At 36.8% G+C, this 26575-nt stretch overlaps 1 protein-coding gene across 3 annotated transcripts in view; it reads left to right on the top strand.

Annotated features, from left to right (window-relative positions):
* The window catches only part of grm8a (glutamate receptor, metabotropic 8a), a 192345-nt gene that overhangs the window by 3972 nt on the left and 161798 nt on the right, over positions 1-26575 (top strand). The window contains exon 1 of one of the 3 annotated variants that reach the window (XM_089127000.1): positions 9987-10285. The exons of the other annotated variants lie outside the window; for them this stretch is intronic. Within the exon in view, the coding sequence (XP_088983126.1) occupies positions 10277-10285 (9 nt within the window). The 5' untranslated portion in view covers positions 9987-10276. Of the gene's footprint in view, positions 1-9986; positions 10286-26575 lie in introns of those variants that run through there. 3 annotated transcript variants of the gene reach the window in all.

Raw genomic sequence — 26575 nt, 5'->3', positions numbered from 1 at the left:
CCATTGAAGTCCATTATATGGTGAAAAAAATCAAAAACTTTAATTTCTTTTCGACTGAAGAAAGAAAGACATGGACATCTTGGATGACATGGGGGTGAGTAAATTATCAGCAAAAGTTTTTTTTTTTTTTTTTTTTTTTAAAGTGAACTACTTTAACAGTCTAGATCGGGCTGTTGGTAAAAATGGCAATCCATGGCCATTGTATCCTCTCTTGTACGGATGAGTCTCTGCCTGCTTTATTCTAGGAAGCAGACAAGGTCTTCATAACCACGGGTGACCTCACATAACTCAAACTACGGTTGTTTGTAATATGATGTGACAGAGAGTGGCCTGGAAGAATCTCAAGGCAGGATGATTTCGGAGAATGATACCACCCAAACTCTATTGTAGTCTGAATGTACAGCAGAAAGATGATGTTTCTGGCCAAATGCGACAGTGAAATAAACTCCGGCATTTTGCTATGCTTGTCGGTGGGAATTATGCGAACCAGGGGGCTCTTTCGCTATTTATGAACGTAAACAGCTCAAGTTCAGCAGTGACAACGTGTTACAATGCAGTCTTTTCTAGAAGAACAACGCCTCTAGGAGCTGGAACGGATCGCACGGACTACCTCCCGTATACGTGTCTGTGGACTGAGCTTCAAGTGGCCTCTTGACAACAATAGATTTTAACACGGTCATGTTTAATAAGCGGTCTAAATAACACTTCTGGCCGACTGCTCATTGCAGTTGTCATAGGAACAACTCACGGCCGTCCTGTGCCAAATAACGACACAATGTTAATGAAACTCTGCTGTTTATTCCACACTCATTAGCTGACCGTGATTTGACTGATTGATGTCGACACGCGACCCATCCGCACTAAATGACGCATGTCCCATGTTGCAAGCGCAGATCTTTTTTTATAACACCATGTCAGCTGCCAGACTTTGATATCAAGAAGCAATCGCGTTAGACATGATTGGACGAGACGTTGTCAAATTTAAACATGTATTTGGCTGCGTATGTGCTTTGTCTCTAACAGGTCATGGCCATTTGAAGGCCTACTGTTATTATTAGATAGTTACTAATGCGACATTGCTGAGTGCTAGTATCATTTTTATCCGTTTTTATTAAGCGTTGGCTGTGCTTGAGTTACGGTCTGTGGATCATTTGCCACAAACAACGGCATTGTGAGCGTGTCAAAAGATCAGACCAATTATTTAAAAATCAATGTTGTGGAAGTCTCAAACTTGCACAAAAAAAAAAAACTTGAAAGCGCGTTTGTGTGTATTTTTGAAACCGAGTTCAAATAAAAACGGCTCATTACTTTGCATACTTGTGCATAGATTGAGATTTTGTGCTTTTTTTCTCATTAGTAAGTGGATGAAACGGTTGATGCATGTAAATAACAGCTCAATTTTCATGCCTACTTTTCAAGGCCTGGTGAAAACGGAACTTGAAATACACACAATGTTAAGTTTAAGCTAATATGAGAGATCCTCAAGCCTGCATTACCGTGAACAAGGGTTGATGCCAGCGCATAGTGACTCTGAATGGGACATATGGAGTTCCCCGTCAGATCTCCTGTTTAGGTAATCGCCACAGCATTAGGATGCCCAGCGAGAGGACGGACACAAGCTGTTAGTCCCCCTGATTTCCATTCCTCAGACGGTCCCGGCGCACTGCAGGTGCAATTCAGATGCATTTCACCGGCGAGGTGATTTATCAGGGTGTTCCCTCAGGAGATTTCCGAGTGCCTCCAGTCGTGTTTGGCACAGTGAAAGAGGAAGGGCTCTTACATGCATAATGCTGTTGTGTAATATATGCGCTGTGAAATGCTGTGTACTACACAGGGACGGTCCTCTCAAGTTATGTCTTCTGATAATGTTAATTTAACGCTTGAGCTGTTTTTTGGTCTTAAATAATATTCTCAAAAATGTTATTTATACATTGCTCATGGAATGTTTTTTAAATGTTACGACTTGTTTCGGAATGTTCAAAAGTAACGTTCGCAGAATGATAAAACGGAATGTTTACAAAGTGTTCAAATATCATTCGAAAACAACATTTACTTGATGGTAATGTTAACGAAACGTTTTTAGATGCTACATTTATTGTAAATAGTCTAAAAAAAGTTTTTCTTACCATAACTATCACACTTTTGCACTGTATTTTAGGATTGCCTTAGCTATTAACAAGAAATACTTGTTGGGACGGATCACTCCACTCCCCTGCCACCGGCGCTGCTGGGACGGTGGGTTTGGTTGTTAATTAAGTTGCTTGTTATGGCTTTGATGAACCTCGCGAGTGCGACGTCGTTTCACTGATGCCTGTTCTTATTTATTTAACAATATTTACTGTAGCAACATTACATTCATTGCCAAACAATTGGCATTCATATTCATGAGTTCAGGCCCCAACACTCTGCATGCATTGTGCATTCAGACTGAACTTTTTCCCAGATACGCTTTCAAGATTTGCGCTTTGAATAATAATGAATGAGTGTAGCATTCATTTATTTGTAATATGAGTGTTGTAACAGGATTTTACATGTAATTTGATGGAAACATCATTGTGGATTACTTGAAGGGGTGTGCATAAGACTGACATGACACCTTCATAACCATGACATGCACATGTCTTGAATATGAAGGAGGGTTTATGCATGTTTAAGACAACTGCCATTAAGCGTATTTCACTCAATAATGACATTTTGAATGCAAATATGACATTGTTTAAGATGTCTTTGTCATGAAAAATCATAACATCATGTCTTTGTAGTTAAACTGTCTTGACATTGGCTGTCATAAATGTGTCATGAATATTTTTCATGTTTCCGGTTTGCTTTACTTGTCAACAACTTTTAAATGTTTTATATAGCCTAATGAGTAATAGTTGTGCATGTGAACACATTCACATACTAACATGATTGCAGTTTTTGTACAGATATGTGACTTATGACTGATTTTTTAGCTTTGAGCAAAAGGGGTCTGGGTGGTTTTAACGGCGATGTACAAAATACGGCTGATCAATAGAGTGTCCATCATAATTGTGTTGAAAAATACCAACCTTTGTACTTCTGAAAGCCCGATTCAATTACAAGCCACAGGCATTGAGATTACTTGTTTATCCAGTAGCAACATGCAGCCCTGTCCATTCAGTCCCAGTGGCTTTTGCTTGAGGTTTCGCCTTGATGTAAAAGGGAACAAAGGTAAAATCACGTCGCATTCACGCTGAGAGCTAAATTGGCGAGTGTAAATGTTTTTCTCATAAATTCGCTCTGCATCTCAGTTTGAAGTTAAAGAGAAAGACTAATGTGTCGCACAGCCCGTGAATTATCAACCGATTTTGAGCTTCATTACTCCGGAAAGACAACATTTAGATTAAAATGTAATTAAGCAACAGATGCACATTATGTTGGGTTGAGTCAGCAAGAGCGGTATTGTTAGTCTCTGCGTGTTTGTGGAAAGGTCAGAATCAGTGGCTTATTTAGACCACGAAATGCGCCACGGCATAAATCACACACCTGGCGCTGCGCTATAATGGATTGTGTAATGAAGTTGGCATTTTCATAAAGTTTTTTTTTTTTCTTCTTTTATTGAACCAGCCCTTCTTAAGGTAATTTCAGCAGATGGGTTTGCTTGCGCACTGAGAACCGTTGGCATCGATGCATGAGGCCAATAAACCTTTGCACCTTCCTAAATCTATTTGATTGCATCTTTTTGTCTGGAACATCTGTGCGCGGCTGAAAGCGTGTTTTATGACACGCTATAGTGGTTTTCCTGCAAATTAAATTAGGAAATGTGGAAGTCGCACCAGCACCAAATGATGAACGCACCATTTGATAAGAGATATATCCAACCCGATCGTACGAATTCGACGAATGATTAAAAAGTGGCTAATTCGTAACAATTCATACGACCTCACTCGTACGAATTAATACGATTTTGCTAAATCGTACATATTTTACGAATTGGCCAATTCGTATGAATTCGTACGAATGACCTACCCCTTACCCCGCCCCTAAACCTAACCATCACGTGGGTTTAGACAAATCGTACGAATTAATAGGCCTACGAGTGAGGTCGTACGAATTAGCCACTTTTTAATCATGCGTCGAATTCGTACGAATTGGTCGTGAGATAGTGTTCAGACCCGCAGCACCACCAGTTTCAGAACCGGAAGTGAGGGAGGGGCGGAATTATTATTATTGCATTATATAGTTATTTTAGCAAGAATGTAAGGACAAAATGGGCCTGAGAGTGAGTTCCTCATTTGATACATTGTAAGTTAAATGTATACAAGATTGTTGTGATAAAACAGACCTATAGTGTTGAGTTGGTCATTTTGTATACATTTTTATTGTTTCGTTTAAAACAATGGCGAATTTTCTCTCTCTTTTTTTTAGATTTTGACATTATTATTTTACACGAAAATGTTCTTGTGAAATAAAGTATATTTTATAAAAAATACCCATGCGTTTTTTATTTTATTAAACAATCAAAATCATCTTACAAATACATATCTTCAATTTCAAAACAATTTAAGATTTTTGTAAACACAATATAGAACATAAAATATCACAGAGGTCTAATCAGTTATCCAATTGTGTATAATTTTGAAAACCTCCAATGCTCGTCTTGTTTTATATCTTTCAAAGTTTTATTATACAAAGTTAACTCTTTCATAAAAAACAAAAAACAAAGGTTTTACCTTCGTAAATCTACTACACGTAGCCTATGTATAAACTGCTTAGCTAAAATTATTAAACTAAACGCCCATAAGTTTCAAGTATTATTTTTTCACCATAATGATGAAGTAGCCTCGATCTAATACAATGAAACGGATAACTGAAACTATATACAATTATATTACACAAAATCAATGTTTTAAAATGCTTATTGTAGGCTACTGTAATGTAGCATCATAACATACATATGTATAGAGGTTTCATGTTTAATAAAAGCTGTTTCATGTGTAAAATACGTTAGGTGGCGTTAGGTTTCAAGCATAAGCTCCGCCCCTCACTTACGGCCCTGGCGCTGGTGTTGGTTAGTACGTAACTCTGCCCCTTACTTCCGGTTCTGGCGTTGGGGTTCTGAAACTGGTGTGCTGCTGGTCTACAGCTGGATACTATTGATAAGCGTATCCATACAGACTAGTGGGAGTGGCCTCGGATGGCAACATCCCCAGTGCATTATGGGTGTTGAAGTTTTCCTACCTATTTGGCAAGAGGAAAGACAACAGCCCATCTGTTTTCTCTAGTCAGGTAGCAGGTTTTTTCACCTTTTAGCCAAGTTTTACTGAAAGCGCGTTTTTCCAGTGGTGAAGCACCTCTTTAACGTCATAACCGTGCACAGTCTCGGATACATGCACTCGTTGTTCTCAGACACTGCCCGAGGCACACGGGTTCAGGTTGAAGAGCGTCGGCTCTCAGATGCTTTGGTGGAGGTGGAAACCTCATGAGGATGAGAGCGAGGACGCGTGGGCGAGAGGCCATGGGTGACACTTAACTATTCCCACTGTTGAGTTCCTCCATGAGGAGAATTAAGAGTGTGATAATGGACTCCGATCACAATACAGACAGCGAGCTCATTAGACACACACACACACACTGGTTTATACGGGTAAAGTTCAGGCCCAGTCTTCAAATATCACAACACTCAAAGGCTGTCAATATGTGGTTGTTGGCTATGAAATTAAATAATCAAGATGCATTTCATGACAGCTCATATTTTCAAGGTAACAGGGAACATTTTGGCAAGGTTATCAACAAACGTCCTTCCATGAACATTAATAGAAGGTTCTTTACAGGTTTTATGGTTTTTAATAATATTTTTAAAAGGTTAGCACAAATTCGTGATGTTTTAGTTGGACAAAATTAAGTGAATTTGTACTTAAGACAAGATAAAATATTTTCTGACCCAATTAGCAGATATTTGTTGTTTTTAAGCAGTAAGTCTCTTAATTTTTATGTAAACACATAATTGTGCTTCTCAAGTAAATGTTTCTTATTGTAAGAATGTTTTTTATACATCTTTTTTTATTATTTATTTTCTTTTTTTTTGCTGTGTACATGCACCAATAAAACATAAATTTAAGTAAATAAATTTGAACACAAATTACCTATTCTGATTGATTCAAAATAATTCTCTGTTGTTGTTTTTTTTTTTTTACAGAATAGAGGCGTACAAACCTCCAAAATATTCCTTTAAACATGCAAATGAGCAATAGATATTAGAACAAAATGCATGCACACACACACACACACACACACAGTTGAAGTGCTCGGCATTGTTTGTACTTGGACGGCCATTTGGAGCAGTGGATCCAGAGCACTTTGGAGTGTGTTTTGTCTGCTAGCGTCTTAGCTGCCCACAGTAAAGCCCGTTGGGACGAAGCAGATGAGTGTGAAATCTGAGAATGAGTGAGAGCGCAGGAAGCTTCTTCAGGGACCGCTGGTAAACAACACCTCTTGCATTGACAGAGTGGCGATTTGTAGATGGGCTAGCCTGAAACGTGCTCTTGTTTTTGCTTTATGGGTCAGGCCAGACTTCACGGCGTGTGGGATTGAAATCCCTGCACAGATCTTCTCCCCTGTACGTTTTTTTAATTGCTTTTCTTGCTGTTGTGGGATTTCCAGGCGATTTACATCAGCACTCGCATCGAATCGCGTGGCCAAGTGGTTAAAGATTTGGGCTGGTGTACAATCTTCATCTTAACTTGCTTATTTTTGTAGGCCAAAACACAGAAACGAGAATTTTAGCACTGCTGGTTCCATCGTTTTTGGTTAAATGCCTGAAATGAGGTCTGTGTTTAACACTAGCTTAAAATCCCCCTGTGGAGATAATAAAACTTGCAATGTTGTGTTTTTAATACGCTTTAACACAAAGCATGTGTAAATTCATAAGTCATCAAGAGTATTTCATCTTTAAAACTGCAGTGAACCAAAGACAGTCTCAAAACCACAGGTTGAAGTCACTGGTGTTTCTGGCATCACAAACGACCTTGTAACCAATCAGATCAACGTGTGATCGTCAAACAGTGGATCTCTAAGCTGAGTGGGTGGAAGTGGGGCTCATTTGCATATTCATAGAACCGTGAATATTTAATGAGACGAGGGTGTCGAGTTACATTCAAGATATTTTAATCAAGGCATCATTTTCGAGGGAAAAATGTTTAAATGTGTCATTTCGGGAGATTTAAGGGCTAAAATGATTGACTACAGGGGGATTTTATGATATTTTCACCACGTTTTAATCATTACATCACACTCTAAAAAATGCTGGGTTGTTTTAACCCAATTTTGGGTCAAATATGGACAAACTCAAACATTGGGTTAAAAATGTAATTTAAAAAACCCAGCATTTTTTTAGAGTGCAGTAATATCCTCTTGTCAGTTTCTCAGAAAACAGATTCTTAAACATTCCCCATCAAGTTATTGAAATGTTCTCAGAAAAGTTCAAATGTCCAGTTTCTAACTCAGCTTGAATGTAACTGGACACCTTTGCCTCATTTAGTATTCACGGTCCAATGAATATGCAAATGAGCCCCGCCTCCACGCACTGACTCAGCTCAGAGATCCATCTTACGTTTTTGAAACTTCCGGTGTGGCCTGTAAAGATGTGTCATCATCACTGCAGTGCTCTCGCCTCACCTGAATGATAAAGTCTCGTTCTCGTTCCTCAGCGCGATTCAGGGCGATGTGTGCCAGCGACAGGCGTTGATGTGACCTGACAGTGCATCTCTCTCTCTCTCAGCTCAGCATGGGAGGAGGTGTCCGTCACCGATAGCATGAACTCCTCCCCGCCTCATCGGAAAGCCTCGCACACTTTATTAGGCTGGTGACATTATTGATAAAAGACACTGAAAAAAAAACATTAGCAGAGAGAGAGAGAGAGAGAGAGAGAGAGAGAGATGTGTGACTAGTTGATTTGCTGTAGTAGATTGAGAGCTGGAGTCCCCCAGGAGTCCTTCGGTGTCTAATTAAAGCATGAAATGTTCACCCGCAGTGCCAATGTGCATCACAGATCTATGGACATCAATGCACTTCAGTTATACTGACTCTAGCCTGAGTCTGGCTCGTCCATGGACAACAAGTGACCGCTTGATTTTACAGATCTGTGTTCATTTCATCAATGTGAATTTATTTTTGAATTGTTTATGGTTTATTCTCAGGAACCTGGGTGTTGCTTTAGCAGGCTAATATTTATATACTATTACAATATTTATTAAGATTTAGAATGAACTTTTTTTGGTTTGTTTACTATTAAAAATATGTTAAAAAATATTTTTTAAGGTTAGTTTTTGTATAAGGCAACATTTCTAATTTTCAAAATTAGTTTTTATCAAACTTTTGTTTTAAATAAAATATTTCATTTTAATTCAGCTTTTTTGTATATATATATATATATATATATATATACACATACATGCATGTATATTAAGAAAAAATATTATTTATATATAAAATATTTATATTTATATACAATATAAATTATATATTAATCTATATACAGTATATACATGAAAATATTTATTAAATATATACAAGCATGTGTGTGTATTTATATATATAAAATAATTATACACAGTGTATATTATGTAAACACAAACTTTTATTTTGGATGCGATTAATCGTTTGACAGCCCTATTTTTTTAATCTAATTTGTTTTTAAGACTTTAAGCGAATTAGCAAGATCACATTCATTGTGATTACATTGAACAAAAGTAATTATACCTTATTAAAATATCAATTTACTTTTCAGGCATTTTGCACGAGAAAATGCACGATTTTACCGATTCGATGATTTTATTTTATTTATACTTAATGCAATGAGTGTAATTTCTTGAATGTTAATCAGTAACGTGTTGATGTTGAACGATTAAAACAAACAAAAAAGGCCAGTTTTTTTTCAGGTACCTTCAACTGTAATAAGGTAAAATAAAAAATAAAAATGCTTAAACATCCCATGGCATTAAAATTGGTGTTTATAATCACAATTATGGTTATATTCAGAGGTTTGTTAATGTACCTTGTTTCTTCGATAAAGTTTTGTGGTGTTTTTTTTTTTATTTTTGTTCGTTTTTTAGGGGGTATTTTGGGGGTTCAAAAACCCCATATTTTCTATGTAAATTATGCTTATTTTTATGTTTTATTTTTTACATTTTTTTTAACTACATTAAAATATCATTCCAATAAGTTCTTAGAGCTAAAACCTAAAGATGAAGTGACTTTGCTGTCACCTGGTGTCTAATTTTGGGTTATTTTAGGATGCTGTAAATGACAGTTTTTCCCATTCATTTCTATGGGTGCCCATTTTTGACCCAAATACAAGATTAAGGAGGTTTTTTTTCACCCACTTAACATTGTAGAATTGAGTCAAAAAAAAAAAAAATGTGTGTGTTCAGGAGGCAAACTTAGGAAAAGTAGCCAAGTCTTTGTAGCGCTCAGATCAAGGGAAGTATTTTTTAAAAAATAAATCAAAACTATTTTGCCCACATTTGTCCAGAATACTGTTTTAGGGTTAAAGACCTTTTAAGTACCTTGTTTGTTTGTTGTTGAAGCAAAAAAAAAAAAAAAAAAAAGTCAATGTGTGTCCATTTGCCAAACCTTTAACCAATCAAATGATCTCTAGAATGTAAACGTCCCCACCTGCCCCTGATTATGAAAGCATGCTGCATGCTTCACCACTGAGACTAAACACTATTGGACGAGGCCTTCGATTTTCCCTCAGAGCTTTGGGAATATTTGACCTGCTTTTTTTAACAGGCTCTCACTCAAACACATGCTAATGAGAACATTTTCCAATATGCAAAGTTCTCTCCCCGATGATATTTTCTGCTGCTGGACTTCTTGTCATTTACTAATGTGTGGAAGGGGTGAAGCCGACTCAAACAGACTGCTTTAATCGTCAGCTCTGAGCTACAGGACCGCCAGAAGAAAGGAAAGGTACGAATATTTTATCTGCTTCTCCCGTCCCCATGTAATTTTAATAGCTCTTCCTTTTGGAGTATCTGAGTGAATTATTCATGCGCAGGGATGAGATGAGAGTTTGTCACAGGAGGAGGAGGAAGACGTGTGTTTTATTTGCAGTTTGATGGAGGCACATAATCTCCATTCACTTGACCACTTGCGTCACCCCTCGACTTTAATTCCCACATTCCCCAAGGCCAGCCGATGCACTGATACGTTTCAGCTCCTCTTGAGCACACACACAATCCTGAAGTAGCGGAGAGAACGAGGGAAAGAAATCAGAAAGGGAGAATGAAATGGAGTTGTGGCAGAAACAGTGATGGCACAGGTGGGAAAGAGAAGCAGTCAGTGGGGCCCATGGGAAATACTAGCTTTTATATGCATGTGTGTGTATATATATATATATATATATATATATACACTGTAAAAAAATATTGATGGTTTAACTTAAAAAAGTAAGTAACCTGGTTGCCTTAATTTTAAGTTTATTGAACTGGAAAAAGTGAGTTAATACAATGAAGGAGATTAATTTAACCATCAGAAACTCAAAATTATATGTTATCTGAACTAAATAAATTATTTAAGTTGATTTGACAAAAGAAAAAAAAATGTTGTGATTACTTAAAAAAATATTGATGGTTTAACTTAAAAAAGTAAGTAACCTGGTTGCCTTAAAATTTTAAGTTATTTGAACTGGAAAAAGTGAGTTAATACAATGAAGTAGATTAATTTAGCCATCAGAAACTCAAAATAATAAGTTATCTCAACTAAATAAATTATTATAAAGTTGATTTGACAAAAGAAAATATGTTGTGATAACAAATCTTGAAAATATTTTTTACAGTGTGAGTTTATATATATATATATATATTTAATATAAAGATGATTTTTATGCTACTTCTAAAATGATGCACCACCTGTAATACCATGCTGTAACCACTAGATGGCTGTGTAGCCCTGTATATACATATATAAACAGGGCTGTGTATTCCCTAACTGTTGGAAACACTGTTTTCAGGCACAATTACTCGAGGATCATTTACACGACACCATTTTAACCATTTGATTTTAAAAACGGAAAACGTAAAAAAAAAAAAAATGGAAAACGGCCACTCATTTAATGGACAAAAGCATTTTGGAGGTGTGGAAATGCAAACTTTTTCATGTTTTCTGCAAAAACGTAAATTTGTGAAAACGGTGATATCTTGCGCTTGTGTATAAGCATGTAAAAAGTGACGTCGCCACCTACTGGTCTGGTTAGAATAGTACAGCTTTTTTAGTGATTTTTGCAACACTGTTGACTGCACACAAAGGAAAACCTCTTCAGCTTTTGTTGGTCACTGAGCTTTTTTCATGCAACAATACAAAAACCAATCGGGATTTTGTTGAGGGGAAGCAGGGTGATGCGAACTTACGGTTTTGGCTCACAAAAAAAGACAGTATTTTTTAGGGATGCACAGAAATGCAGTGAGTTTAATCAATACACACTCCTTTCCCATCAGACGAGAGACGCCTCGTGTTTGGCCTGTAATTAGAGCTCGGGCGGCTCTGAAAGACCACTGGCTTTAATTGGGGTTTGCTGCACACGGGTCAGGAGGATGTTGAGGTGCTAATGAGAGACGGAGGATAGTTGTGGTGAATGGGTGAAGCACACTCAATTGCGTATGAAATTAGCAGCAGGTGAAATCATTTTCGGCTTAAAATATTATCTAGAAGTTATTTTTATGTAAGTAACTTACAGTAACTGTTTTTTAATGTAGCTTTCCAGTAACGAGTGGCCTATAGGCCTGTTTTTCCTCAACAAGTCAACATTGCTTTTTTGCATTGTACTTTGCATAATATTTCCCAAATTGCATTATAACTGAACATACAGCAGTGATATTAGTGTCAGGCGGTAATGCTGTCTCTCGAAATGATGTCGTAAATACTGCTATACATCATATAGTTTTTTTTTTTTTTTTTTTAATACATTGACGGAGGGTGAATCAACTCCAGGGTATAAGCTGAGCTGCTCTTTCCCTTTAAAACACATTTAAATAGATTTACATGAAATAGTTTCGCTCCTGATAAAGAATTTGTTATTAAAGTCTCTATTCACAAACCAGTGCTTTGGCATGACGGAAAACACACAAAGAGCGCTCCCTTTATAATCTTTTAAAGGTTTGCGATTGGTCTATAAGTTCTGATAGAATTGTGATTGGTCATTGAGTTCAGATAGGTTTGTGATTGGTCAATAAGTTCTAATAGGATTGTGATTGGTCAATAAGTTCTAATAGGATTGTGATTGGTCAATAAGTTCAGATTGATTCATGATTGGTCAGTAAGAGCAGATAGGTTTGTGATTGGTCAATAAGGTCAGATAGGATTGTGATTGGTCATTGAGTTCAGATAGGTTTGTGATTGGTCAGTAAGGTCAGATAGGTTTGTGATTGGTCATTGAGTTCAGATTGGTTAGTGATTGGTCAGTAAGTGCAGATAGGTTTGTGATTGGTCAATAAGTTCAGATGGGTTTGTGATTGGTCATTGAGTTCAGATTGGTTTGTGATTGGTCAATAAGGTCAGATAGGTTCGTGATTGGTCAATAAGTTCAGATGGTTTTGTGATTGGTCATTGAGTTCAGATAGGTTTGTGATTGGTCAATAAGGTCAGATAGGTTTATGATTGGTCATTGAGTTCAGATGGGTTTGTGATTGGTCAGTAAGGTCAGATAGGTTTATGATTGGTCATTGAGTTCAGATAGGTTTGTGATTGGTCAGTAAGGTCAGATAGGTTTGTGATTGGTCATTGAGTTCAGATTGGTTAGTGATTGGTCAGTAAGTGCAGATAGGTTTGTGATTGGTCAATAAGTTCAGATGGGTTTGTGATTGGTCATTGAGTTCAGATAGGTTTGTGATTGGTCAATAAGGTCAGATAGGTTTATGATTGGTCATTGAGTTCAGATGGGTTTGTGATTGGTCAGTAAGGTCAGATAGGTTTATGATTGGTCATTGAGTTCAGATAGGTTTGTGATTGGTCAGTAAGGTCAGATAGGTTTGTGATTGGTCATTGAGTTCAGATAGGTTTGTGATTGGTCATTGAGTTCAGATTGGTTAGTGATTGGTCAGTAAGTGCAGATGGGTTTGTGATTGGTCATTGAGTTCAGATTGGTTTGTGATTGGTCAATAAGGTCAGATAGGTTTGTGATTGGTCAATAAGGTCAGATAGGTTTGTGATTGGTCAATAAGTTCAGATAGGTTTGTGATTGGTCAATAAGGTCAGATAGGTTTGTGATTGGTCAATAAGGTCAGATAGGTTTGTGATTGGTCAATAAGGTCAGATAGGTTTGTGATTGGTCAATAAGGTCAGATAGGTTTGTGATTGGTCATTGAGTTCAGATAGGTTTGTGATTGGTCATTGAGTTCAGATTGGTTAGTGATTGGTCAGTAAGTGCAGATGGGTTTGTGATTGGTCATTGAGTTCAGATTGGTTAGTGATTGGTCAGTAAGTGCAGATGGGTTTGTGATTGGTCAATAAGTGCAGATGGGTTTGTGATTGGTCATTGAGTTCAGATTGGTTTGTGATTGGTCAATAAGGTCAGATAGGTTTATGATTGGTCAATAAGTTCAGATAGGTTTGTGATTGGTCAATAAGTTCAGATAGGTTTGTGATTGGTCAATAAGTTCAGATAGGTTTGTGATTGGTCAATAAGGTCAGATAGGTTTGTGATTGGTCAATAAGTTCAGATAGGTTTGTGATTGGTCAATAAGGTCAGATAGGTTTGTGATTGGTCAATAAGGTCAGATAGGTTTGTGATTGGTCAATAAGTTCAGATGGGTTTGTGATTGGTCATTGAGTTCAGATTGGTTTGTGATTGGTCAATAAGGTCAGATAGGTTTGTGATTGGTCAATAAGGTCAGATAGGTTTGTGATTGGTCAATAAGTTCAGATAGGTTTGTGATTGGTCAGTAAGTGCAGATAGGTTTGTGATTGGTCAATAAGGTCAGATAGGTTTGTGATTGGTCAATAAGTTCAGATAGGTTTGTGATTGGTCAATAAGGTCAGATAGGTTTGTGATTGGTCAATAAGGTCAGATAGGTTTGTGATTGGTCAATAAGTTCAGATAGGTTTGTGATTGGTCAATAAGGTCAGATAGGTTTGTGATTGGTCAATAAGGTCAGATAGGTTTGTGATTGGTCAATAAGGTCAGATAGGTTTGTGATTGGTCATTGAGTTCAGATTGGTTTGTGATTGGTCAATAAGGTCAGATAGGTTTGTGATTGGTCAATAAGGTCAGATAGGTTTGTGATTGGTCACTAAGGTCAGATAGGTTTGTGATTGGCCAATAAGGTCAGATAGGATTGTGATTGGTCAATAAGGTCAGATAGGTTTGTGATTGGTCAATAAGTTATTGTAAACGTGGTTGTTCTGTTGTCAGTTTTTGCTATTTTTCTTTTGGTTATAAATAAATCTCCTGCTGCTTTTCATTCTTTGCTGTAACCGCAGGTGCGACGCTATGGGCTTTATGCACAACTTACTTCCGCATTCTGTAAAACAGGTCGCATCGCTTCCGCTCCAGGTCTTTTGTTTGTACTTCATGATTTTTTTTTGCGGTTTTACTCAACATAACTTAAAAGGAGCGAGCAAAGATTAGCATAACCAATATACCTCACATGTGCAGATTGATATTTAAACATTTTATATTTTTTCTTCTTCACAGTAACGTTTAGATATTTAAATGGAATAAAACGCCAATAACAGAGTGAACTAGGTAGGTTAGCTGATTACCTTAAAAATCCATAGATATCGTAGTCAGATCTTACGGCCGTTAACACTTTCTCTGACAAGCGGATGCGATGAGACCTGTTTTCCGGTTTGGTCACGTGACGCACGACATAAAGCCTATTATGTCTTCATCGCTGCTGCTGTGGACACCGTAGCTTATAACATACATATGCGTTTCTCATTCTCGCTCCCAATGAACCACAACGCAGTGGCACTTCCTGAGAAAATCCCCTTTAATAAGAGACCGGTCCCTGTCATATATAATTAACCACAAGACATTTTTCACCAGCCGCCGCTCTATTAGAAATGTGTTTAGCCGAGAAGTCAAGTGTCCATAAATCAAAGAGAAGTAAACAGACACCTGTGTTCCTGCTCGGCCTCTGCTATTGCTCTCGATCGACCTTATTAATTCAGTCTGACGACCACCGGCTCCTTATATACAGACTCGCTAATGAAACAGCAGCACATACAATTTCCATTAGATATTTTCTATCAAATGCAAGCAGTTGCTATTGATCAATAGAAGTTGGCATTATGCCTTGATTTTTTTTTTTTTTCCATTTGAATTTCGTGGGAATGTCTTGTTAGAAAAATGTCCCGAGCGCATGTTTCCTTTTGTCTTTCGAGATGTGTGTCTTTGAAGAGAGCTGGAGCGGCAGGCTTTGGTAATCTCTCTTTAAGGATGTTGCAACTTCCTCTCTGTAGGGACGTGTGAAACACACACATACACACACACACACACACTTCTCGGATCTGGGTTGAATCATCTTCAACAGAATTTAGAGGAGCTTCCAAGAAAGGAAGGCTTTAAAATCCATGACCAGCTTTTAGAGGGGGAATTATGAAGGAAGATGAACGTTTTATACAGGTGTGCAAAAATCGTCATGTTACTTCCGTAGTGCGTCATATTTTGGATTAAAATACATCATATTCAACAAGAAAAATACAGGATTAGATTTGATTTTATCAATAGGGAATGACATCTGCTGAAAAAAAAAAATACGTTTCTGTAATGTTTTTTTTTTCATTGATTATTTACACTATACACTATTGTTCAAAAGTTTGGGTTTGATCAAAAATACAGATAAAAATACAAAAACAGTGAAATATTATTACAATTTAAAATAACAGTTTTCTGTATTTTATAATGTAATTTAAATCCTGTGATGAAATCATTGCTCCAGTCTTCAGTGTCACATGATCCTTCAGAAATCAGACACATTTCTGATTATTATCAATGTTTAAAACTTCATAATTGTTTGGAAACAGTGATGTTTTCTGAATAGAATAACAGCATTAATTTGAAACAGAAATCTGTTAAAGTGATGCTTATTTTCTTTAATCTCTCTAGTCTATATATGAAATAATATGCCCCAGACAGTAAGATTAATAATCACATTTTTAAATATGCACAAAATCAAGCTGTAATGCCTTATGCAAATGTAAAGAGCTGTACGAGTTAAACACAAATGTTGTGCAGAAATGTCATAAATCGAATCATATAAAGTGGTTCTCTGTCGCACATTAGCCCGCCGTGGGTCGCATATCCACGAGCAGCTCCGTCCGTTCATCCATCTTTTTGACGAGGCAGGTCGGTGATAAAATGTAAAAACTACACAGAGACACAGATGGACATAAAGTTTTACCAGTGATGATGTCATGATGCCCTACACGGGCTCCGAAGGTCAGGCCTGAATCTGAGTCATTTTGAACAGGAGACGGAGAAAGTGTGATGCAATAACCATTGATGATATAAATAGTCAGATATAGTTCCCTGATAGCTTGTGAATGAGATGACCTGACCTATTGACACACTACAGTCCTCTTAGGGACATGTGATCGACTGTTGCTCTGTTCTGTCAATGGTGCATGAAAACACTGTTTCTCTTTAAGGGAGAAGTCTAATTAAAAACAGTAAATCAGATTGATCGTGCGGTTGTGCATCATTCAAAGTTGAATTTAGAAATGACCTTAGAATCCCGGAGTTTGAATGTAGGTGCGGAACAGGATGCGGAATTCTAAATTTGAATTTGAAATTCAAAAATTCATATAACTGTCATTTTTAAGTAAGCACAGCCACAGCTGATGTGTGTGGCTTCAGTCGTGTTGTAAAGCGAGGGCATTGGCTGACTCCTGGTTGTCTCGCACATCACTAATTAACTTCAGTGTTGAAATCCCACTCAATTCCAGTCATGAATCTTATGAATCAGAATTTGCATCTTTCTAAGTTATGCAAGATTTCATTAATTTGTTTATGTATGTATTTGTTTATTTATATTTATCTGTTGTAGTCTATTTTTTATTGAGTAGCCTATATTTATATTTGTCAGAATTTTTAATAAATCTTTTTAATGTTATATTGTATAATAATGTATAATATATACTACGGTTTTTTGCACAAAAAAGGGAGAAGTTTAATTAAAAACATGAAATCATTTATTTATTTACGTGTTTTTAGTCTAATATTGTTATTATTTATATTATATATTTTACATATTTATATTTGTAAGAATTAAACAAAAATCTTTTATTCAATGTTAGGCTTTCTTTACAAAAATAATACAAGATATTACAAATAAATAAGTTTTTTGTATAATTTGTGTTTATACTTTTGTGCATCATTTAAAGTTGAATTTATTTTTAGTCTAATATATTTTTATATTTACATCACATATGTATTATTTATTGATTATATTTTTTATGTGATAGGCCTATATTTAAACAAGTTTAATTAAAAACAATCAATGATTCAGATTTTTTTATTGAATTAATTATTTAATTGGTGTTTTTAGTCTTTTTTTTTTTTTGCAATGATACCTGGAAATACAACTATAGCTCTTTGAATTGATGTTTATTTGTTATAAAGTTAAGTTGCTTTGCTCTTTTTTCAAAAGCATCACTGGCCTGATTCAGCTGGCCATTTTTCACCCAATTAAAGTTGCTATACCTTTAAGACTATTTGTATGTACATACTTCATATGCAAATGACATTTGCTCTTGTCTGGCAAATGCCTGGATGGTTCGTCTGGATGGGTCTTGATTTCGTCTTGCTGTTGTATGCAATGCAACCCTGTTGAAAAGGTATATCAGAAAGGGAGATATTTTCCCAGCATGCTCCTCCATTGACTACGGTGAGGGTAATGGACAGGGGCATTATTCTTAGTGCATAGTAATAGTTTTAAGCACAGTAATTGGGTGTGTATTGAGGTCCTGGTGGGAAGCGTGCTGTGAGTAATGCCCTCGGGAACGGCAGAAGTCACAGCGCCGCTGCGCCTTTTATAAATCCCATTTCCATTTCTGTAATGACGAGTCGTGCCGCCTGCGCCCCATTCTCCCGTAAATTTCCCCACCTCACCGCTCTCGAGAGAGAACGTTTTTCTTTGAATGTTTTTTAAAGCTTCCCCCGTTTAACCCACTGACATGCTTTCCCCGCGCTGTGCCGTGGCGAGGTTCGTGTGTTGGGTTTGTAACTCACTAAATGACCCACATTGTTCTTGTGTGTCATGGGAGGTTAAGGTTTCTTTTCGTTTGCAAATACAGGATCCTTCTGTACTCACATAGCGAGTCAGTAAACATGTAATGTCTGTCAACATTTACTCATTCTCCCCTGTTTGACGTTTCGAGCCATGCAACAATATATTTGGGACAATTTAGCAAAGCTTGAACAAAGGTAAATGGTACTCATGACATTTAAGAGCATCCACAGAAAGTGTTTTCACTTTTATTGTATGCACTGTAAAAAATGATCGTGATTTTAACAGTAAAAAACTGTAAAAATGCTACAGTGAAAAACTGTTAATTGGTTAACAGAACCATACGGTAAATAACTGTGATAGATCTTATGGTAAATTTCATGTAATTTTACTGTAAAATACTGTTAAATTTACAGTTTTTAAAGTGAAAATGAACAACTCATCGTATAATTTACAGTGAAAAAAACGTAAATTGACATTCCCACAATTCCCTGCGTGACACTCCACACACTTGTTGAAATAACTTAGTCTTTTTCTAATCAGTTAGGTACATCAGGATTTTATGTGACATTTAATGTCGTTAAATTGATGTTTATTGCCTTTTTAAAATATCATGTGTGTGTTACCATGATGGTGTTTAATGTTTGAGTGAATGACACTGTGCCGCTTCTGTATGTTAATATTAAGTTTCTTGTGAAAGAGCTACATGTGATGAGTTTCCATATATCATGTGACTCTCATTACTGCTGTGATTGATGAATGTCAGTTTATTACAATGGTAGAAAACAGATATTAACACTTCAAATGGTCGATAATTTAACAGTATATCAGATAATTAAATACGGTTTATTTACGTAAATTTTAAGTTAAGCCTGTAAAACCTTATTACAGTAAATTCTTGCTACCGTAAATTTCTGGCAACCATAGCTGCCGGTATTTTACCGTAAATTGAACTCATTTTTTTTTACAGTGTGGAAAAGGGCAGCACGAACATTTTGCAAAACATCTCCTTTTGTGATTGAGAATGTTTTTTTCGGGGTGCTTTGATTCTTGATTCATGAAAACGCATTGCATTGAACATGAAACTCATGTCCTTGCATGACATCTTCTAATAGTGTCAAATTAATGCAAAAACCCTCTGAAGTCCCTCCATTTTGCATGCAGCCTTCAGTAAAGAGTTTGCAGGCCATCTGCCTCTGTTCTCCGGCAACATGCGATGCGACGGGCCTCACAGGGTGCTGTCATCCACGTTCGGGACTAATTGAGCCCCCAGGATCCCTCTCCAGCCCGCTCTTCACACGGAGTCGCTAATGACTCGCTCGTGTTTGTGGCCAGATAAGTGCACTATTGGAAGCAAGTATTAATCTTGCGACTGGGGAGCAGATAAGATCTCCTCCGCCTCCCTGAGGAGACGTCTCAGTCTCAGCGCGAGAAATCACGCTATTTTTATGGAGCATGTGTGGGAAGGAGCGAGTGGGTGGCGGATGAACCCCCAACCGGCTCACGCTTCCCGTGCGGCGGAGGTGACAGCTTCTTTCTCCACATGTAAAAGCTGAAATTACCCATCTGCTATTTGCACCCAAGACTCACACACTCCTCTGTCAGAGCACCTGCTAATCAAAATCTGCAGTCGCGGCGAAACGATAAATACCTGCTTCGCGCCCACTGCCTCTCCTTCCATTGTCTGTGAGCTCGCAGCTGCTCGGTTATTACGCAATAATGAAATGTTTTGATGGGGATTTTGGCAATGCATGCATTTTCACAGTGTAGGTGTCGTGCATTAAAGCATGTCTTTAGATGCCTGCCATATGTGGCCGCGGAGTTGTTTGACGTCCTAGTGCGAGGAGATTAACCTCGCACTGCTTCTAATGTTATCTCTGCGGGAGCGCAGGAAATGGCATGCATTTAAAGTTCATCTGACCCCATCAAAACCTGCATGTAGGCATCCAAATAAACAGTATTTGGGTTGTGCATTTGAATAAAAGTGCTTTTTACACGGCAAAGTAAACGTATTCGCACTTGCACACTGCAGGTTTTTATTTTATTCGACATGAAATCAAAATAGGCCTAGCTCCTTCTTTAGTGGTATTGTGGACAATTCATCAGTGTACATTATTCCAAAAAAGTCGCTTTTAGGGATGGGCAACGATTAATCGCGATTAATCGCATCCAAAATAAAAGTTTGTGTTTACATAATATATGTGTGTGTGGTGTGTATAATTAATTTGTATTTATAAAAACTAGGGCTGTGCAAAAATTAATTGTATATATGCATTTATATATTTAAGAAAATGTGTTATTCATATATAAAATATTTATATTTATATAATATAGATTATGTATTTATATATATATATATATATATATATATATATAAAGAATTTAAGCGCAAATAATTCTTAAATATATACATGCATGTGTGTGTATTTATATATACAAAATAATTATACACAGCACACACAAATATTTTATGTAAACACAGACTTTTATTTCGGATGCCATTAATCGCAATTAATTTTTGCACAGCCCTAATACAAACCCACACATGCATGTATATATTTAAGAAAACTGTGTTATTAATATATCAAATATTTATATTTATATATAATATTAATTGTGAATAAATATATATAAAATATATACATGCACATATTTCTTAAATATATATATATATGCATGTGTGGGTATTTATATATATACATATTAATTATACACACTACACACACATATATTATGTAGACACAAACTTTTATTTTGGATGCGATTAATCAAGATCAATCATTGCCCATCCCTATGGTAGCCCATAAGGAATAAAAAGGAGTACAAAATTAAAAAAATAAGTACGCGACGACGGGCCGCACTAACATTAAACTTTAATATCAAGTAGGGGGCCACAAGCTTGAGACCACTGTTGAAATCTTGCAGTACTTGTTTGGCATGCCATCATGAAGATGGACTGGTCAATGGGATTAGATCTGCACCTGGTGCCTTTCCTTTACTCATACTTTCAATGGTGGACAACACAACAGAGCAGATCATGTCAAATCACGTAAAAATGATCACATTTACAGTGATTTGGTTCTGAGAACGTTTATTCATAACTTTGAGAGAATTTTGCCAGAACATTGAGAACTGGGGAATGCATTTTGTGCTCTGTTGATGAATAATAGCGAACTACAAATGCTTTTCTACAAGAACAGCTTGTCAGAAAAACGAATTTAGCTTGTTTATGAGGTGACAGGCCTGCGCTACCAAACTGCATTTCCCATCTTTCTCCGTGGCAGCTGGAGAATCACAAAATACCAGATCACAGAGTGTCGCCTGATGTACTTTGCTTATCATTTTATTAAATTAGCATTAAAAAGCTTCTTGAATTTGGCAAATTTAAAATAATCACGTCCATTTCTTCCGAGTCACATCGTGCAAAACTCATTCACAATCAACTTATTGGCAAAGATTGACATTTTTTCAACCTATTTCATTGGTTATTTGATAAATGTTGTGTTTTTTTTGTGTGTGTGTGATTTTGGCCTTTTCTCCTTTAAGTAGACAGGAGTTGTACTCGAATGGCTTGAAAATAGCTTCCTCGATGCTGAGATTGCAACAGACTAATGACTTTAGTATTGTTAGTTTTGCTTAAAAACACACGTTTGCACAATATTAGTTTGTGTGTTTGTATTTGTACAACTATCTTTGTGAGGACCATTTGAGATTTAGACCATTGGAGAGAAGACATTTTGGCTGGTCTTCACTTTCTGAGACCCATGGCCTGTTTGAGGGTCAAGACTTTATTTTAGGGATTCGCTTAAGGGCTGGTTTAGGGTTAGGGTTCGGGTGTGATGGGTATACTTCATTTTGTTTATGTGTGTTACCTTTATTTGTTATCAATTTGATGATTATGGCTTATAGCTTATGAAAACCCCAAATTCAAAATTAGAATATTGTGAAAAGTTTTTCTTAGCTGTAATCCATAATCATCATAATTATGACAAATTAAGGCTTGAAATATCTCACTTACTCTGCATGTAATGAGTCTCTATAATATATTAGTTTCACCTTTGAACGATATTCGAGTTTCACCTGTACTTGTATCATCCCAGACTGAAGTGCCAAAGAACTGTTTTTCAGGCTGTTTCCAATTAACAGTCATCTGATGGAGTCGCAAAAGACACTTTCATGTTACGACGCCCCTCGGCACCTCTTCCTAATGTTACATTACCGCAATCCCAGAATGCAATGGGGCTATGCAATGCAGCAAAAAGGTGTTTTGCTACCTCTCCGTTCAGTGGGGTGGCCTGAGTGTTGACAGATGACTTCTCTCTTATGGATTCCATCACCCCAGTTCGTATGACTTGTTCATTAATTGGCGTAGTGTTTATCTCAGCAGGCGCACGCTCGCGATGCATATTGAGCTGAAATATATTTATAAACTATAGGATGTGATCATGTCCCTTTACTCTGTGCCTGTAACTTTTGAATTTAATATTTTAAGAGTGCAAAGAGTATTTTTTGCATGTTTTTGCAGCTCAGCTACTTTGATTCCCTGCATGGGAACACCAAGAGGCGAAATGTATATCTTGAATGCATTGTGAGTCACTTTAGGTAAAAGCGGCAAGAGAGCACAGAAAAATAAATATGCATTTACTTTAATTATTTAATTTAATTTATTTATTTATATTTCTGCATACTAAATACTGTTTCACATTCTATTATAAGAAAGCTTCCTTACCTCTTACAAGCAATTCGAGTGATTTGATTTATTTATTTTTTTTTTTTGTGGAAAGTCAGCCATCACATAACTTTAAGAGGAATCTCAGATGAGTCATCTGATTATGTATTGGCTGTAAACAAATGAGTTATATTAATGCTTGTGGTGTTAAACTCTTAAATGATCATGACAGATGCTGTTCTTGAATGTCAGCACAGACCTGACATCTCATTTGTTCTGTTTTAACACATCACCGTGCATTGATAAAGAAATGTACGGAAGAAGGAGGGAGTGTGAGAGAGAATGAGATGAAGCATTAAAGGAAGTGTTTCAATCGCTGTCTGTATGAAAGAGGAGTGTGAATGAAATGTGCTGTAACTGCCCAGCTAACAAAGTTAGGTTCTGAGAACGTTTTTCTAACGTTCCATTTTGGTTATGGGAACGTTAATTTAAAATGTTCTAAAAACGTGGAAATGTCCAGTTTGCTTAACGTTGCTGGAACGGTGTCTTAATGTTTGCAGAATGTTGCTGGAACGTTAGCATAATGTTGTTAGAACGTTATCCTAAGGTTAGCATAATGTTGCTGGAACGTTATGAGAACGTTTATCAAACACAAATAACGTGATAAAGACATTCCGATAACGTTGTTCTAAGAACGTTTTTTATCAACGTAATGAGAACGTTCATCAAATACAAATAACGTGATAAAGACGTTCCAAGAACGTTGTTCTAAGAACGTTTTCTCTCAACGTTACAAGAACGTTAATAACGTTATATGAACGTTCCGAAAACATTATTTTAATAACGTTTTGTCCTAACATTTACACAACTTTTAAAGAACGTTAGTGAATGTTCTGGGAACGTTCCCTGTTAGCTGGGCTGGACCCACTGGGAAATATCACTTCTGCTCTTTCAGAGCTCAGTTTGCTTTTATTTAAGGACCAGATTTGCCTCAAAATGTCCTCCTTTAGAGGAATAGACACACATGAGATGATTGTTGACTGGTAGCATAGCTTTGAGTCATTTGATTACAGTTTTTTGTTTTATTGAGATCTCTGACTTTTGCATACTTTACTATCCTTGTGAACTGAGCACAATTTGAGACATTGTTGAGCCTATTAAACATATTTAAAGAGGAGAAAACTAAATCATAATTATGAGATAAAAAGCAATATGTGTATATATATATATATATATATATATATATAGTCACAATTATGATATTCTAAAAGATTCTATGAGATAAAATTCATAATTGACAAAATTGAAAGAGTCATAAGTCATAATGTTTGACTTTTGATCTTAGTATCTCATAATTTCTGCTTATAACATACTCTTTTTTTCCCCTTATGTGTCGGAAATGGAGCTCAGGATCCTTCATTTGCTTTTATCTAAGGACCAGATTTTTTCCTCAAAATATTTTTCCTTTAGAGGAATAGACACACATGAGATGATTGTTGACTGGTAGCATAGCTTTGAGTCATTTGATTGCAGTTTTTTGTTTTATTGAGATCTCTGACTTTTGCATACTTTACTATCCTGGCGAACTGAGCACAATTTGAGACAATGTTGAGCCTATTAAACATATTTAAAGAGGAGAAAGCTAAATCATAATTATGAGATTATGACATTTTGATACTAAGTCCTAATTATGAGATTCTAAATCATATTTATGATGATATATATACATATATATATATAGGTCATAATTAAGACTAAGATTCTAAAAGGTTCTATGAGATAAAAGTCATGATTGACAAAATTGAGAGAGTCATCAGTATGACTTATATTTATGACTTAGTATCTCATAATTTCCGTTTATAACATACTCTTTTTTTTCTTATGTGTCAGAAATGGGTTTCTATACATCTGTGATTCCTTTTTTTGTGGTGATGGAACCAATAGTCATTCGACGTGTTGAGAGTTTGTTGAGATGAAACTGCGGCAAATGAGGCCGTGCTTTATAGTCCTGAGATCATAATAAATGAAATCATTATCATGAGTGCCATAACCTTAATTTAATGACCTCATCCAGCACGACATCTGCTCGGCTTTGATGACTGTCTCCACGGCTAAAGTTGAACTAAAGATTACCTTGCTTCGGTGTGTGTGGGCGTGTTATTCCTTCTACCTTCGACGGCGGGTAAAATGATGGAAACCAAACCAAATGGAGTGTGAAAGAAGTGTGTGTGTGGGTTGGTTGTCATAACCAATGGTCTGTCAAAGTATAACCTGTTCACCTCTTATGAAACCACCTTCATCAGCAACACATGTAATGAATCCTCTGGAGGCAGGTTGCAGTGAGAACCCAAGTGCAACTTTAAAGCAACACCAAGGAACATTTCCTCTGCGGTCGCCCTACAGGTTGAAAGCGGAATTGTCCATTATAGGCTATCTATCTATTTATTATCTATTTATTAGGCTTAGAGGATACTGTTAGCTTGTGCGGCTCCTCACAGTAAATGATGATCCGCTCCTCAAAAGGGCAAAGTCAATATATTTCACCAGAGTTTAGTGAGGGGTATTGCCAGACATAAGATAGTAAAGCGGCTCATTTAGTCCATGGGAAAACATGTCCTTTAAAATCTCATTTTAAAAGTGGTCACACCCCATGGCAAAGCTCACAAAAGTCCCCCACGTCTATTGAACGACTACCTTGGCTGAGAAGGAAGAGACGATATGCTGGATCCATGGTCTAGTATTCTGTACACTCTTAGAAGAAATGGTTCTATTTAGAACCAGAAATGGTTCCATCCCCCGCTTCATAAATGGAACTCCAAAATGGTTCTATAGAACCTTTTTTTTTTGGTAAAATTTTCTATTGGCCAAGTATGGAACCCCAGGGTTCTATATAGAACCCCGAGGAACCCCTTTTCTAAGAGTGTATAGAACCTTTTAGGGGTTCCAAATACATAGCGCTGATAGAACCTTTTAAGGTTCTATATAGAACCTTTTCTTCTAAGAGTGTAATGAATCCTCTGGAGGCAAGTTGTAGGTAGAATCCAAGTGCAACATCAATCAACAAAACGTGATCAAACATAAAACAAAGACTCAAAAGAACTCAAAACATGAACATCGACAGGACTACCAACAGTAGTTACATGAAACAATCAATACTAGACAAAGGCACTAGATAAGGGACACCTAACAATGAAGCAACAACAACAAAGGGGAACACAAGACAGGAATCATGACACCACACACTTAACCAATTTAGTTTTGATGTATCATTTTTTTTTTAGCTCATATTACTCACTTTCGAATAGACTGGTTTGAGAGTCAAGCGGGTTAACTATGATCTGTAGTGGTGAGCTTTTTCTCTTGCTGGTCGAGTGCAGATTCTGTGTGTTTGTGTATCTCAGAATAATCGCGTCTGGACCTCTGAACCGCAGCAGACGCGACTCATTTAAAGTGTTTCCGTGAGGTCGGCAAGGCGTGAGCCGTAGAACCTGAGGCACTAATGCTTGAAATGTATTTTCTGAGAGCTAGAAAAGTGCCTCTCACCCGCCCGGCGGCTCCTCAAATGATGCCTTTGCTCCTGCAACCATGTCATTTTCTGACAATAGCAATTTTTGCCAACTTTTTGTGCCTCTTACCTGATAAAACAATACTTTTGTGTTCAGCACAGACGAATGGGCATCTCTTGTGCATCTGCAGAAATTCATTCTCATTATTT

The sequence above is a fragment of the Pimephales promelas genome, chromosome 24, assembly GCF_988280905.1.
Source record: "Pimephales promelas chromosome 24, fPimPro1.hap1.1, whole genome shotgun sequence".
NCBI classification, from domain to species: domain Eukaryota; kingdom Metazoa; phylum Chordata; class Actinopteri; order Cypriniformes; family Leuciscidae; genus Pimephales; species Pimephales promelas.
This window is presented reverse-complemented; position numbering and strand designations above follow the sequence as displayed.